The 12,883-nt window shown below is 39.4% G+C and overlaps 1 protein-coding gene across 10 annotated transcripts in view; it reads right to left on the reverse strand.

Moving 5' to 3' along the window:
* Positions 1-12,883, reverse strand: part of synj1 (synaptojanin 1) — a 99,687-nt gene that overhangs the window by 53,194 nt on the left and 33,610 nt on the right. For 8 of the 10 annotated variants that reach the window (XM_072585511.1, XM_072585504.1, XM_072585507.1 and 5 more), the window contains exons 9-12: positions 9,220-9,392; positions 9,041-9,122; positions 8,226-8,378; positions 6,884-7,049 (exon numbers count right to left, since the gene is read on the reverse strand). In XM_072585511.1, coding sequence (XP_072441612.1) covers positions 6,884-7,049; positions 8,226-8,378; positions 9,041-9,122; positions 9,220-9,392 — 574 coding nt within the window. The remainder of the gene's footprint in view (positions 1-6,883; positions 7,050-8,225; positions 8,379-9,040; positions 9,123-9,219; positions 9,393-12,883) is intronic. The other 2 variants (XM_072585505.1, XM_072585503.1) reach the window with 1 other exon arrangement.

Raw genomic sequence — 12,883 nt, forward strand, 5'->3', positions numbered from 1 at the left:
TTGGGAGAGTGGTCCAGGAAATGGCTGATGGAATTCAACGTGAACAAATGCGAGGTCTTGCACTTTGGCAAAAAGAATAAAAGCACAGACTACTTTCTAAATGGTGAGAAAATTCATAAAGCCAAAGTACAAAGGGATCTGGGAGTGCTAGTCGAGGATTCTCTAAAGGACAACATGCAGGATGAGTCTGTGATTAAGAAAGCAAATGCAATTTTGTCACTTATCTCAAGAGGGTTGGAATATAAAAGCACCGTTGTGCTACTGAGACTTTATAAAGCTCTGCTTAGGCCCCATTTGGAGTACTGTGTCCAGTTTTGGTCCCCACACCTCAGGAAGGACATACTGGCACCGGAACGTGTCCAGCGGAGATTCACACGGATGATCCCTGGAATGGTAGGTCTAACATATGAGGAATGGCAGAGCATCCTGGAATTGTATTCATTGGAGTTTAGAAGATTAAGGGGAGACTTAATAGAGATGTACAAGATAATACATGGCTTGGAAAGGGTGGATGCTAGGAAATTGTTTCCGTTAGGTAAGGAGACTAGGACACATGGACACAGCCTTAGAATTAGAGGGGGTAAATTCAGAACAGAAATGCGGAGACATTTCTTCAGCCAGAGAGTGGTGGGCCTGTGGAATTCATTGCCGCAGAGTGCAGTGGAGGCCGGGACGCTAAATGTCTTCAAGGCAGAGATTGATAGATTCTTGTTGTCTTGGGGAATTAAGGGCTCCGGGGAGAATGCGGGTAAGTGGAGTTGAAGTGCCCATCAGCCATGATTGAATGGCGGAGTGGACTCGATGGGCCGAATGGCCTTACTTCCTTTCCTATGTCTTATGGTCTTATGAAGCTATCAATTCAACCATCATTTTATTAAATAGCTGAGCAAATTTGAGGGGCCAAATGGGTAATCTCCTAATTCAAATGTTCATTCGTAACTTTGATTACCATGCTTTAATTTAGTCTGGATCAAATCCCTCACTAACAGCGCCATGGAAGTGCCTAGATCAGATTGATTTCTGTGAGAGTTGGAGCAGATTAATTGAAGGGGGAAAGTCATCACAGCTGAGCACATAAATTCCACACGTATTGATCAAAGATTCAGCAGGAATCCCCATATAGCAATTAAGAATTGGAGTTCTTACTGACTTCTCCTTCACAACTCTAATGCAAACCAAGCAAAGTTTTCTTGTTACAATTTGTGCTTTTTGAAATTTCCAAATATGTGGCACTGAACAGGATGATTTAACAGTTAGATATTTGCTACTGCTTCATAATCACGTCAAAATAACTTTTTTTTTTAAGAAAAACATTGAATAAGTTGAACATGTTTTTGTTGTAAATGCCAACATTTTTTTTTGATGCAATCTGAACTGTTCCTTCAATACAAACAGTGGACAATGAATCATCCAAATTAAAACTAAAGCCCAGACAAATGAAAATCTGTTACCAGCACAGGTAAAATAAATTCAAACCCCAGAATTAATAATTCTATTTGCAGTGTAAAGTATCAGCAATTTCACACTTCTGTCCTTACTGCACGACAACATACACATGTATACAGTCTATATACAGTCTCATCTGTCTTTAGGCCATCCCAATTTTTGTTTTAAAAGCAGGAAATGATTACTTTTTTGTGAAATGCAGTCGCTGTTGCTACTTCAGAAAATGTTAACCAAATTGCACTCAAGTCTCAACAAACAAGAAATGAATAAATCGTATTGTGTTGACTTTTAAATCTATTGGGGACAGTCTGGCAGTGCCCTGGATCAACAGCTCTGACTCTCAAAACCGTACAAAAGGTTAGCCAACTTGGATTGTGCACACAGTGGGGCTTGAGCCAACAACCTTGACTCAAATCATACAGCTGTCAAGTTAGCCAATCTGGTACCAAATCATAAAAAGTAACTCAAAATTTTTAACCTTCTTTGTTATTAAATGGCAGTTCTTGGCAGTCCTCCTTTTAATAAAGGAATACAATGTAGCTAATTTCCAACATCAGGTTTTCATTGTGGAAGAATTTAAAGATTCAGCAACAATTTGCCAAATCAAAATGGTGGAGGTTAAACAGAGTTCATGGAAATCCAGTTCTACAATTGTACTTTGAATTTCCAGAAATCTGACCTTTTTTTTAAAAAAAAAATACAAATACATATTCAATCCTTGGAAGAGACAGTTGGATTGTTTCCTCTTGGAAATTGCACACAAGGCAAATCCCCAGTCACTCGCTGCAAGGCTTTTTAAAATAATTCCTGAAAGGGACTTAACCCATAGCCAGTTATGATTTAGTGGGCAACACATTCATCGGAGTCAGAAAATCATGAGCTCTAATCCCATTTCTGAGACCTAAATAAAATGCTGAGCTCAGTGTAGAACGCTGAGGAGCATTGTTCTCGATGTGAGAATAGGGCATTGTGATAGAGGATTAACAATGATCATACAAGAATGACAGAGCAGACTCAAAAGGGCAAAATAGCCTGCTCCTAGTTTATGATGTTTCTAAAAGAGCAGAAGACTTCCCTTAAGAGGCCTTGATTTAAAGCCTCTTCTGTCATGTCTGGCAGATGTAAAACACCTCATACATTATTCAAGAAAGAGGAGTGTTATCTGGTATCGTGGCTAATATTTATCCTTCAACGAACATAAGAACAGATAATCTGATCAACATCAAACAACTGTTTGTTGAACCTCACAGTTTGTGAATTGCTTGCTATACTTCCTACACTACTGAAGTGACTGAAAAGCCAAGTAAGTACTTTTCAAATGAAGCACACTGGAACATCTTGAAGATGTGAAAACGTGTTACATAAATGGAATTATTCTCACTTTTGCATGTATGACAAGGAAACTATTTGGTCTTTCAAAGAATGAATGTCAGCAATGTCATCACAACCTGTCTTGGCTTCCTCATTAAGTTTTCCTTTTTCAAATAGATATACATGATGTCTTAAAAGTTACGCTCTTATCGCTATGTGAAGTAGACCATATCCTAATCAGCAAGGTGTACAAAACCTAATACTTCATGCCCGGAATCAAATATTTTTCAGTTTTGCTCAAATTTTCAATTTTTAACACCCAACAAATCTCAACCTTGTCTGCTCCAATGAACAGACTCAGTCTCTCAAACCAAAATTCAGTAATTTCACAAAGTCCTCAAATTTTCTAAACTGATATCTTAATGTGTAATTAAACTCCATTTTAGGAAAAATCATACCTACAGTATAATTTGCACTGGTTTGCTTTTTTCAGCTCTATTTGAAACATTTCCATTTCTCAATGAGTATACTATAAAAGTATGTCAAAAGTAGCAATGGGAATCCAAGGGTCAGAAATCTCCATCTGGCTTGAAGTATATGCCAAAACAGTTATCTTTAATGTCATGACTCAAGGTTACAATGTCTTAGGAAAAGTAAGCACCTGCTCAAACTGTTATGAAAAGAGAGAGTTATTTTTGCAAATTTATGAGAATGCTTATTAACGACAATTTGTGGAGTATGTAAAATAGCTCTTGACGCTCTCTTGTTAATTCTGCCCTACTTGAAAGTGATACCAGATTCAAACTATGTTACAAAGGTTTGGTCTTCCAAAATTATCAAAACTCAAAACAACTCAAATGGAGTAAAATTCTTGGTGAATTACAGAAATATCATTGATATTTCAGGCCTGAAAGAAGCCTACCCCACAGTAAGAGCACATTTGACAAATATTTCTTGCCACATGCCAGGCCAAGCTTGGGTGTGCCCAAGTCTTGCTCCATATGGATACTGCCTAGTTCAGTATCTGAGTTTTTTGGCAAATGGTGAACATTGAGAAGTAATTATAATGGAAGTTCAATGAAGCAGTTACAGATGGCTACAAGGACATTTCCCAAGAAACTCTGAATGGCCTGAAATGATTGACCTCCAACAGCCACAATCATTTCCCATAGTAATGATTGCAACTAATGGAAAGTTTTCCATGATTTTCCAGTGATTCCAGATTTGCTGGGATGCACTGATGCCATAATCTGTCAAATTTCAAAGGCAGTCACAGTCACCTCACTTCTGGAATTCAGTCTAAATCAAGACTGTGGTGAGATATGGAGCCAGATGGCCCTAACAGAGCCCAAACCCAAAACTAAGCAGTGAGCAGGTTATTCATTTGCAAGTTCTGCCTGATACCACTGTTGACTATCCCTGCTGACAATGCAGTGTAGGCTAATGAGACAAAAAAACAATCTGGCACTTTGTGTATAGGACACACCTGTGCAATTTTGAGTCAGGGAGAAACCAGTGTTGCAGTTGTACTGAACAACTTAGTTAGGGGCACAGCCAATTTGGAGGCACGTCTTCAAAGTACTACCAGAATGAAATCAGAGTGCATAGCCTTTGCATTATCCACTTAAGACACTGGACATCACTTGGAGTGAACTGAATTGGTTGTACGCTGGCATCCATGATACCAAGAACCTCAGGAAGTGATTAATGGATCATCCGCTTGGATAGAAATGCTTTAGCCTTGTCTTTTACATAGATAAGTTGGGCTCTCCCATAGTTGAAAATGTCAGAAGTCTCAACACCAAGTTACAGTCCAGCAGGTTTATTTGAAAATACAAGCTTTTGGAGGGCTGCTCCTTCATCAGTTATCAAATGGGGCAGGATTTGTATTTGCAGATACATTCTATTTTGTTCAAAAGGCACAATCATAGGCAGTCAGTCCATGTGACATTTTAAAATTCCTACTTTGGAAGTAACAGTCTGACTCTAGGTTGAGACAAGATAGACTCTAACGTCACACCTTTAATGCATATTCTGAGCTGAAATGTCACTTTTTATTATATACTGATAAGATCTCAAGTTATCTTGGGGCAGTAAATTTTGGGATTTACATACTAAATCAATCAAAACCTGCATCACCATTCTAGGGGATTACAGACTTAACAGCCATCTAAGTTTGTCTAATACGTCGCATCAGTTGCTTGACACTTTGATCTTTTCCTCAATTTCTCTGCTGTATGCTTTGCAGTCTCCATCCCATATTAGTTTGATTAACCATTCACCGAGAGGTGGAAAGACGACAGAGCTTAGGTCTGATCAGTTTGACGTAGGACGGCCTGGCCCTGTCTATTGCTGGTTGCTTGTGGTTTTCCCTGCTGTTTGACACTTTATTTTTACTTATCCCTGCTACTGCTCTTGCGAGCCTTCCTGCACTCCTCATTTAACCAGGGTTGACATCCTGGCGGAGTGGGCATGGTAAAATGCCTGATATGACTGGCTAGCAGTTCACAGATTGTTACCAAAATATAATTCTGACAGCCCATGGCACCTCATAGATGCCCAGCTTTGGAGTTGTGCAAAGTCTGCCCCATTAACTCAGTGGTAATCTACACAAGGTGGAGAATATTCTCAACTTGAAAGGTGAAATTCATCTTCACCAGTGCATGGTGGTCACTAGATGCATTTTCTCCTGTTGTTGGATCCTTCACCACTTGCTCCAGACAGTACAGCATCTAGCTCAACCAGCTCAGTCAGTAGTGGTGCCTCCCAGCCACTGTCAGATGGTCACTCAAGTCCCCACCCAAGATATGCCCTTGCCACTCAGTGTTTACTCCTAGTGTTCAACATGGAGCAGTACACATTCATCATCGGAGGAGAGCTGGTGATAGGTATTAATCACCATGTTTCGTTGCCAATGTTTGATCTGATGCCCTGTGACTTCATGGAGTCCAGAGTTAAGCTCTATTTTCTTACTCATGCTCAAAACAGCAACCACTTAAAGTCCTAAAATGAAAAAAAAAGAGGTGTGCCTTGCCATGCTAGTTCAAAATTAGATCAGGGACTTAGCAACTACAATTTGAAAATGGAAAAAAAATACTTTGAGCAGAAGTCACCTTTTTCAAAATTCGTTCACAAGATATGGGTATCACTGGCTAGGTAGGCATTTATTGCCCAACTTTAATTGTCTAGAGGCCAGTTATGAGTCAACCACATTGCTGTGGATCTGGAGTCACATGTAAACCAGACCAAGTAAAGCCAGCAGTTCCTTCCCTAAAAGGACATTAGTGAACCAAATGGGTTTTTCCTGACAATCGACAAAGGTTTCATGGTCATTACACTCTTAATTCCAGACTTTTTTTAAAATTCAAACTTCATCTGCCATGGTGGGATTCAAAACAGAATCCCGAGAACATTACCTGGGTGTCTGGATTAAGAGTCTATCGATAACATCACAAGGCCAACCCCTCCTCATAAGCCCTTGAAGACCTTTTATGCAGGATCTTAAAGGTTTAACTGGAGGATTATTCTCATAATTTGAAATATGCACAAAAGTAATAAAACAACAGCTTATGAAATAACAAGGAACAGCATAACTTCTCTTCTACGGACATTTTGCAAACAAATGTTATATTGATAATAACATTTAAAATCAAGACAGACCCAGGAATTTGCCTTCATCAGACATCTATGCCTTTGATCAGTAAAGAGCCTCCCACTAGAACAACAGGATGATCTTTTCCATATAGTCATATTGTCTGACAGTTAAAGATGTATTTAATTGCCAACCCACTTCTAAAGATCCACATGATCTATGCTTCTAGAATCTCAGCCAAACAAACATATTTGCAATCACAATTTCTTTTCAGAAACAAGTATTTGGCGTACATCACCACAATGTGCATGTTAAATTTCACTTCCTATATTTCTTAAAAGTTAATTATAAATTTTCCATAATTTCCCTAACAAATGACAACTTAAAATCTCCTTTGAAGACTTAAACCAACTTTCAAGATTGGTTGCACCTTTCATTACTCATAAGGTTACAAGTTAACTATCATGCAAGGCAAACTAATTGAAGTAATTTGATATTCACTCTACCCTTTTATAGAACCAAACATATTCTTACCATGCAATGTGCTTGTTGTTAAGAGAGCTCGAGCTTTATCTGCCAAGTCACTGTTCAAAGTATTACCAAGTAGCAAGATGTCAATAGCCTCTTGCTTGGAGCTGTCAAAGAAATTATTCTGAATGGTTCTGGTAACTGAGCGTGCTCCATCCTTCAACTTTCCACCCTATAGAAGAAAGGCAATTACATTACTGTGAACAATTAAAATTAATTAACTTCACAGCTTCACTCATATACCCAGCATTGATGTTATCGAAACATTTTCTGTACTTCAGAGCATGAAGTACTTCGATGTAAAAATTCATTATAGAAGTGCATGTTAAAATAGATCAATTTTCTATTAGGCTATTAACATATGTAACTCACCATTAGGAAAACACCCAGAGAAAGCAGGGAAAGAAAAGTAGATCAATATTACTGAATAACCTACATAGTTATCGCTTTTGTTACTCAGTGCAGTTAAAAACGGTCAAGGACGAGGATAGTATCTTGCATCTAAATGAAGACAAAAGAATACAAGAAGTAGCAAAAGGGGTAGGCCAAATAGTCCCTAACTAAATTGCCAAGCAGGTTTTAAGATCATATCTGATGAAACCTTAATTCCATTTTCCCACCAAATGCCCATATTCCTTGAATGCCATAGATTATCAATTTCAACATCCAAAACAATTAACAAAGCATTCAATGTCGTCGAGATAGTTAATTTCAAAAATTAACATCTGAGTAAATAAGATTTCTTAACTCAGTCCATAATGTCCATATCATCCTGAAACTGTGCTCCCTAGTTCTAGACTCTCATTAGGACATTCTCCCAGCATCTATTTCAGACAAAACTCAAGATTCTGTTTTAAGGGAAATCTTTTAAATGTATAATATTGTACAATAAATTTTCAATATTAGAAAAAGACAGTATATAAAAATTTACAGCACACAGGCAGGCAAATTAGCCATTGTGCCCAAGCCAAGCATTGATACATAACCAGGAAGATAACAGATTTCACTGCATGTCCAAGAAATCTGTAAATGTCCGAGGGTTTCTGCCTCAACCCCTCAGCCAAGAGTTCCAAATTCCCATCTTTCACTGGATGAAAAGGAAATGCTTCGCAAATTCCCGCTAAACCCCATTTTTGGAACAGAATATATACGGATTAGAGAATGTTAATATCAATGCAAATCATATTTCAGATTTTTGCACTGGCTCTTTGTAAAATCAATATACATTATTCCCTAAACTACAATATTTCATCACGACGGACAGTACCCTCCTATCATACCTGCAATCTTGGTTGTACAAGCAATTCTTTATTTTATTAAATTCCCTCACAATGTAACTGTGCTGTACCTTAGCTTTTCCTTCCAGTGCTCCAGTTCCAGCGTAGATTTTACTGATCGAATCACCACACATTGACCACATGGAACGGAAGACCTCTTGGAATCTTGTGACCATTTGTTGTTTCTCAGCTAGTCCCAGAACATCGAGTTGCTTGTAAAGCATCTGTATGGGTGGGAAAGAAGTGGAGGAAGTAACCAAAATTCAGTTAAAGGTTGAACTACAAATTACTACTCTATAATTAAGCACTGAACATTAGAATGATTCATTATTCTAAGCAGCCAATATAAAAGGTACAAGTTGTTTGGGATTGTATGTAAAAATCAGTTCAAGAATATAAAAATGATTTTGCTCCTCACTCATATTTGCAGCATATTAAAATAAATACATTTTATGACAGACTTATCCAACTAACCTACTGCAGAATTAATTTTTTACAAACTATAATTGTTAAGAGATTTGCATCTGCAGACTGACACCTGCACAAAGTTTCAAATTACATATAAGCTGTGTAAGGATTAGTAATGACATTTTATGTACACGTCCACACCATCAGTGACTAGATTCAAACATAAAAACGTAAACTTTTCCAAATAATATTGTTGAAACTTCTCTTTTGCAGAAACCTGATCAAATAACAGCATGCTTTATGTAGCAGTGAAAGAACCCAAGACCATCAAAACACTGACATGTATATGTACTGTGTAACAACTGTAAACTGTTTCTGTTGTGTCAACACTAGTTTGAAAAAGAGCTTTCATGCCCAGGGCAACTCCAGCTTTTTTGATATTTTATATCAGAACAAATAATTTTAATTCAAACCATACCTCCAACCCAAAGAAGGCTTGCACACTATTCGTTCTGTCAAGGCAATCAAGACAGTTGGTTCTGATGGTACCAGTCTGGCACCTATGGAAAAAATATTCATGCTCAAATAAGATTGCTGTATTATTTTCTCACGAAGACTTTACCCAAATTGAATAGAAATAGCAATAGAGTAGCTTACCTCTGAACTCCACTGGAGTCACAGCTAAAGAAGCCACACTCATCCAGAAACTTTTCCACCTTGGGTTTCAGCACAGTTACAAGCCTGTCTGTCTTCCCACCCTTCACCTGCTGGTGGTAGTCAAAATTCACCATAGGAACATCTGCAGCATGTTCACTGGCCTTCAAGTGACTCTAGCATAAAGAAATAAATCTCAGGCTAAGTTGGCATAATGCATTCTATTTTTGTGGTCGAGTTTGGTTAACACTGAAAAATCAATCACAAAAAGAATTAAAGTTGTTTAGCCAAACGTGCTTATCCTTGGAATTTATTTTTTATCAAGAACCAGCCAAAACAGAGGAAATTTTCTTCTTTTTCAGTCTTCCTGCCTCTTTCTGCCTCAAAGCACTCATTTCAATACCATTACAAAATGCCCATCTCCCCTATCTGAGCCCTGACAGTAGGCACTGTATAGGAACCGTGACTGACCACCATTGTATCCTCATCCAACTTCCTCTTTCGAGTCTATAAACTTACTTGGGCAGCAGTACCAAAACAAGCAACAGCACCCCAGCAACCAGTTTAGCACGCCACCCAATTTCATTCTCCATTGACGTCAATGTAAAATTGAGAGAAGTGTGGAAAAAAAAACAAATTTGTTCTCACCTATTCTGCATTACCATCTAAACTGGTTTATACCCCAAGTTGAAAAAAAATCAGCTTTTTCAGCCAGACCTTTTTAAATCTAGAAGTCAACCACACTAATCTGGTTATGTCCTACCCCAGTGACAATACAAACTGACTAGATGCATTTACACAGGGTATGCAGTCATAAGGATGTAGCCCTCTGAGTACTTACCATTGTTTCCAGGTCCTACCTCAGGTACACAAGGAAAGCGCCTACCTATTATAATCTGCAAAGAATCTCAGTAGATGAATTAGCGCTCATGCTAAACACCCAAGGAAGCAGCAGGGAGGATAGCATTAGTACAAAATGTATGCTCAATATAGGATTCCAATGTCCATTGTCAACAGTAGCTTAGTAATACCACTACAACCCAGACTTGAAGGATGCATCCGCCAAATACAACAGGTGGGGAGAGAATGAACAGAGGAAAAAACCCACTGAAACTTGCACTCACACAATCTGTTACAGACATATTTGTCCATGACAGTATTAAGTGGAGTGACCACCACACAGTGCTTGTGGAGTCAAAGTCCTGTCATTGAGGATACCTTTCCACACAGTGTTGCATACTCCCCTGTGTCCGCGTGGGTTTTCTCCGGGTGCACTGGTTTCCTCCCATGGTCCAAAGATGGTCCAGGTTAAGTGAACTGGTTATGCTAAATTGCCCGTAGAGTTAGGTGCATTAGTTAGGGGGAATGGGTCTGGGTGGGTTACTCTTCAGAGGGTCGGTGTGGACTAGTTGGGCCGAAGGGCCTGTTTCCGCACTGTAGGGAATCTTAAAATAAAACCTCATCTGCATTTCTCAGTCCAAGTCTCCCGCCTACCTATATCCTGCTGTATCCTCTGGCAATCCTCTCAATCCACAGCCACAATCTTTGGGTCATCTGCAAACTTATTAATCAGGTCACCTACATTCTTTTCCAAATCACTTATTTACAAAACAAACAATTGGGGTCCCAGCACTGACCCTTGCAGAACAATGATCACAGATCTCCAGTTAGAAAAAAAACACTTCCACCACTGCTCTGTCTCTTTGACAGAGTCAGTTCTGTATCCATCTTACCAGCTCACCACGAATCCCATTTGACTTCATCTATTGTATTAGCCTGTCACGAGGGACCTTGTCTAAAGGCTTCCTAAAGATCACGGACAATATCTACCATTCTGACCTCAATCCTTGGACTTCCTCAAAAAATTCATTCAAGTTTGGGAGACATGACCTTCCTTGCACAAAGACATGCTACATATCAGGAATAAGTCCCTATTTTTCAAAATGTGAGTGACTCCTAGTGCTAGGAATCTTCTCCAATAGTTTCTCTAACGTTGACTTAAAGTTCACCAGCTGTAATTTCCCAGATTATCCCTGCTGCCCTTAAGCAAAGGAACAACATTGGCTATTCTCCACTCTTTTGGAACCTCTCCTGTAACTAGAGGGGATATAAAGATTTCATAGAAGGCACCAGCAATTTCCTAATCTGCCTGCCTCAGCATTCTGGAATAGATCCCAATCAGGTCCTGGGGACATTTTTGTTTTTTAAACTCATTTGTGAAATGTGGGGTTTGCTGGCTGACTAGCATTTATTGCCTGCCTCTAGTTGCGCTTGAGAAGGTGAGAGTGAACAGCCTTCTGGAACCGCTGCAGTCCATTTGCTGTGCGTTGACCCACAATGCTATTAAAAGGAGGAAATTCCAGGATTTTGACCCAAAGACACTCAAGGAACAATGATACATTTCCAAGTCAGGATGGTGAGTGGCTTGGAGGGGAACTTTAAGGTGGTGGTTGCAATTTTGGAGAAGATTTGTAGCTCAGGTTGTAAGTTTGCTTGCTTAGCTGGTAGATTTGTTCTCAGATATTTTGTCACCATGCTAGATAATATCATCAGTCAGCATCCGATGACATGTTGGCACTCTGTCCTGCTTGCTATTTATCGGTCTCTGTTTCTGAGGGGTTGGTAAATGTGGTCCAAATCTATATGTTTATGAAGTTTGACTGGGACAATACATCCGTCCTGGGACAGGCTCAACAAAGACACGCACAGGAATTCCAAGGGGCCTGGCATTCAAACTGGAACTTCATTAACAAACATATAGATTTGGACCCAATTTACCAACCCCTCAGAAACAGAGCCAGAAGTCATATCACCTACCACAACAAACAGATGCATCTGTGTGCATGAATACTAGTGATAGTTGGTCATGTCCTTTGGTGGCTAGTTGGTGCTCATGCATCCGGGTGGCTAGCTTCTTGCCTGTTTGCCCAATGTAATCTTTGTTGCAGTCCTTGCAGGATATTTTGCAGTTGTTCCACTGGTTGTTGGTACAGGGTTCTTTAAATTCCTCAGGAGCTATTTCAGTGTGGTGTTAGGTTTGTGGATTACTATGATGTGGAGTAGTCTGGTCGTCATTATTTGATGTATGGTAGGGTGGCGAGAATCTCTGGGCGTGTTGAGTATTTGGTGGTGGTGTTCTGCTGCTCTTGTTCTTCTAGATGGAATGGTCATAGGTTTGGAAGGTGCTGTCTGAAGTTCGTTGGTGAATTTCTACAGTGCATCTTGTAGGTAGTACACACTACTGCTACTGAGCATGGGTGATGGAGGGAATGGATGTTGTGCCAAATCAAGTGGGCTGCTTTATTCTGGATGTTGTCAATCTTCTTGAGTGTTTTGGGGCTACACTCATCCAGGCAAGTGGAAAGTATTCAATCACATCCTGACTTGCCTAACTTAATGCTTTTCAAAGACCCAACACCATCTTTTCTTATATTGACATGCCCTAGAATATCAACATATCCCTCAACAGACTCACCAACCTCCACACCCCTCCCCCCTTTATGAATACCAATGCAAAGTATTCATTAAGGACCTCACCTAGTTCTTCCAGCTCCAGGAATAAATTCCCTCCTTTGTCTGAAAGTGCACCTACTCTTTCCCATCTACCTTCTTGCTCTTCAACAGACAAAATGCTTTGGGGACTTTCCTTAATCCTGTTTGCTAAAGA

The sequence above is a fragment of the Chiloscyllium punctatum genome, chromosome 15 (assembly GCF_047496795.1).
Source record: "Chiloscyllium punctatum isolate Juve2018m chromosome 15, sChiPun1.3, whole genome shotgun sequence".
NCBI lineage: Eukaryota > Metazoa > Chordata > Chondrichthyes > Orectolobiformes > Hemiscylliidae > Chiloscyllium > Chiloscyllium punctatum.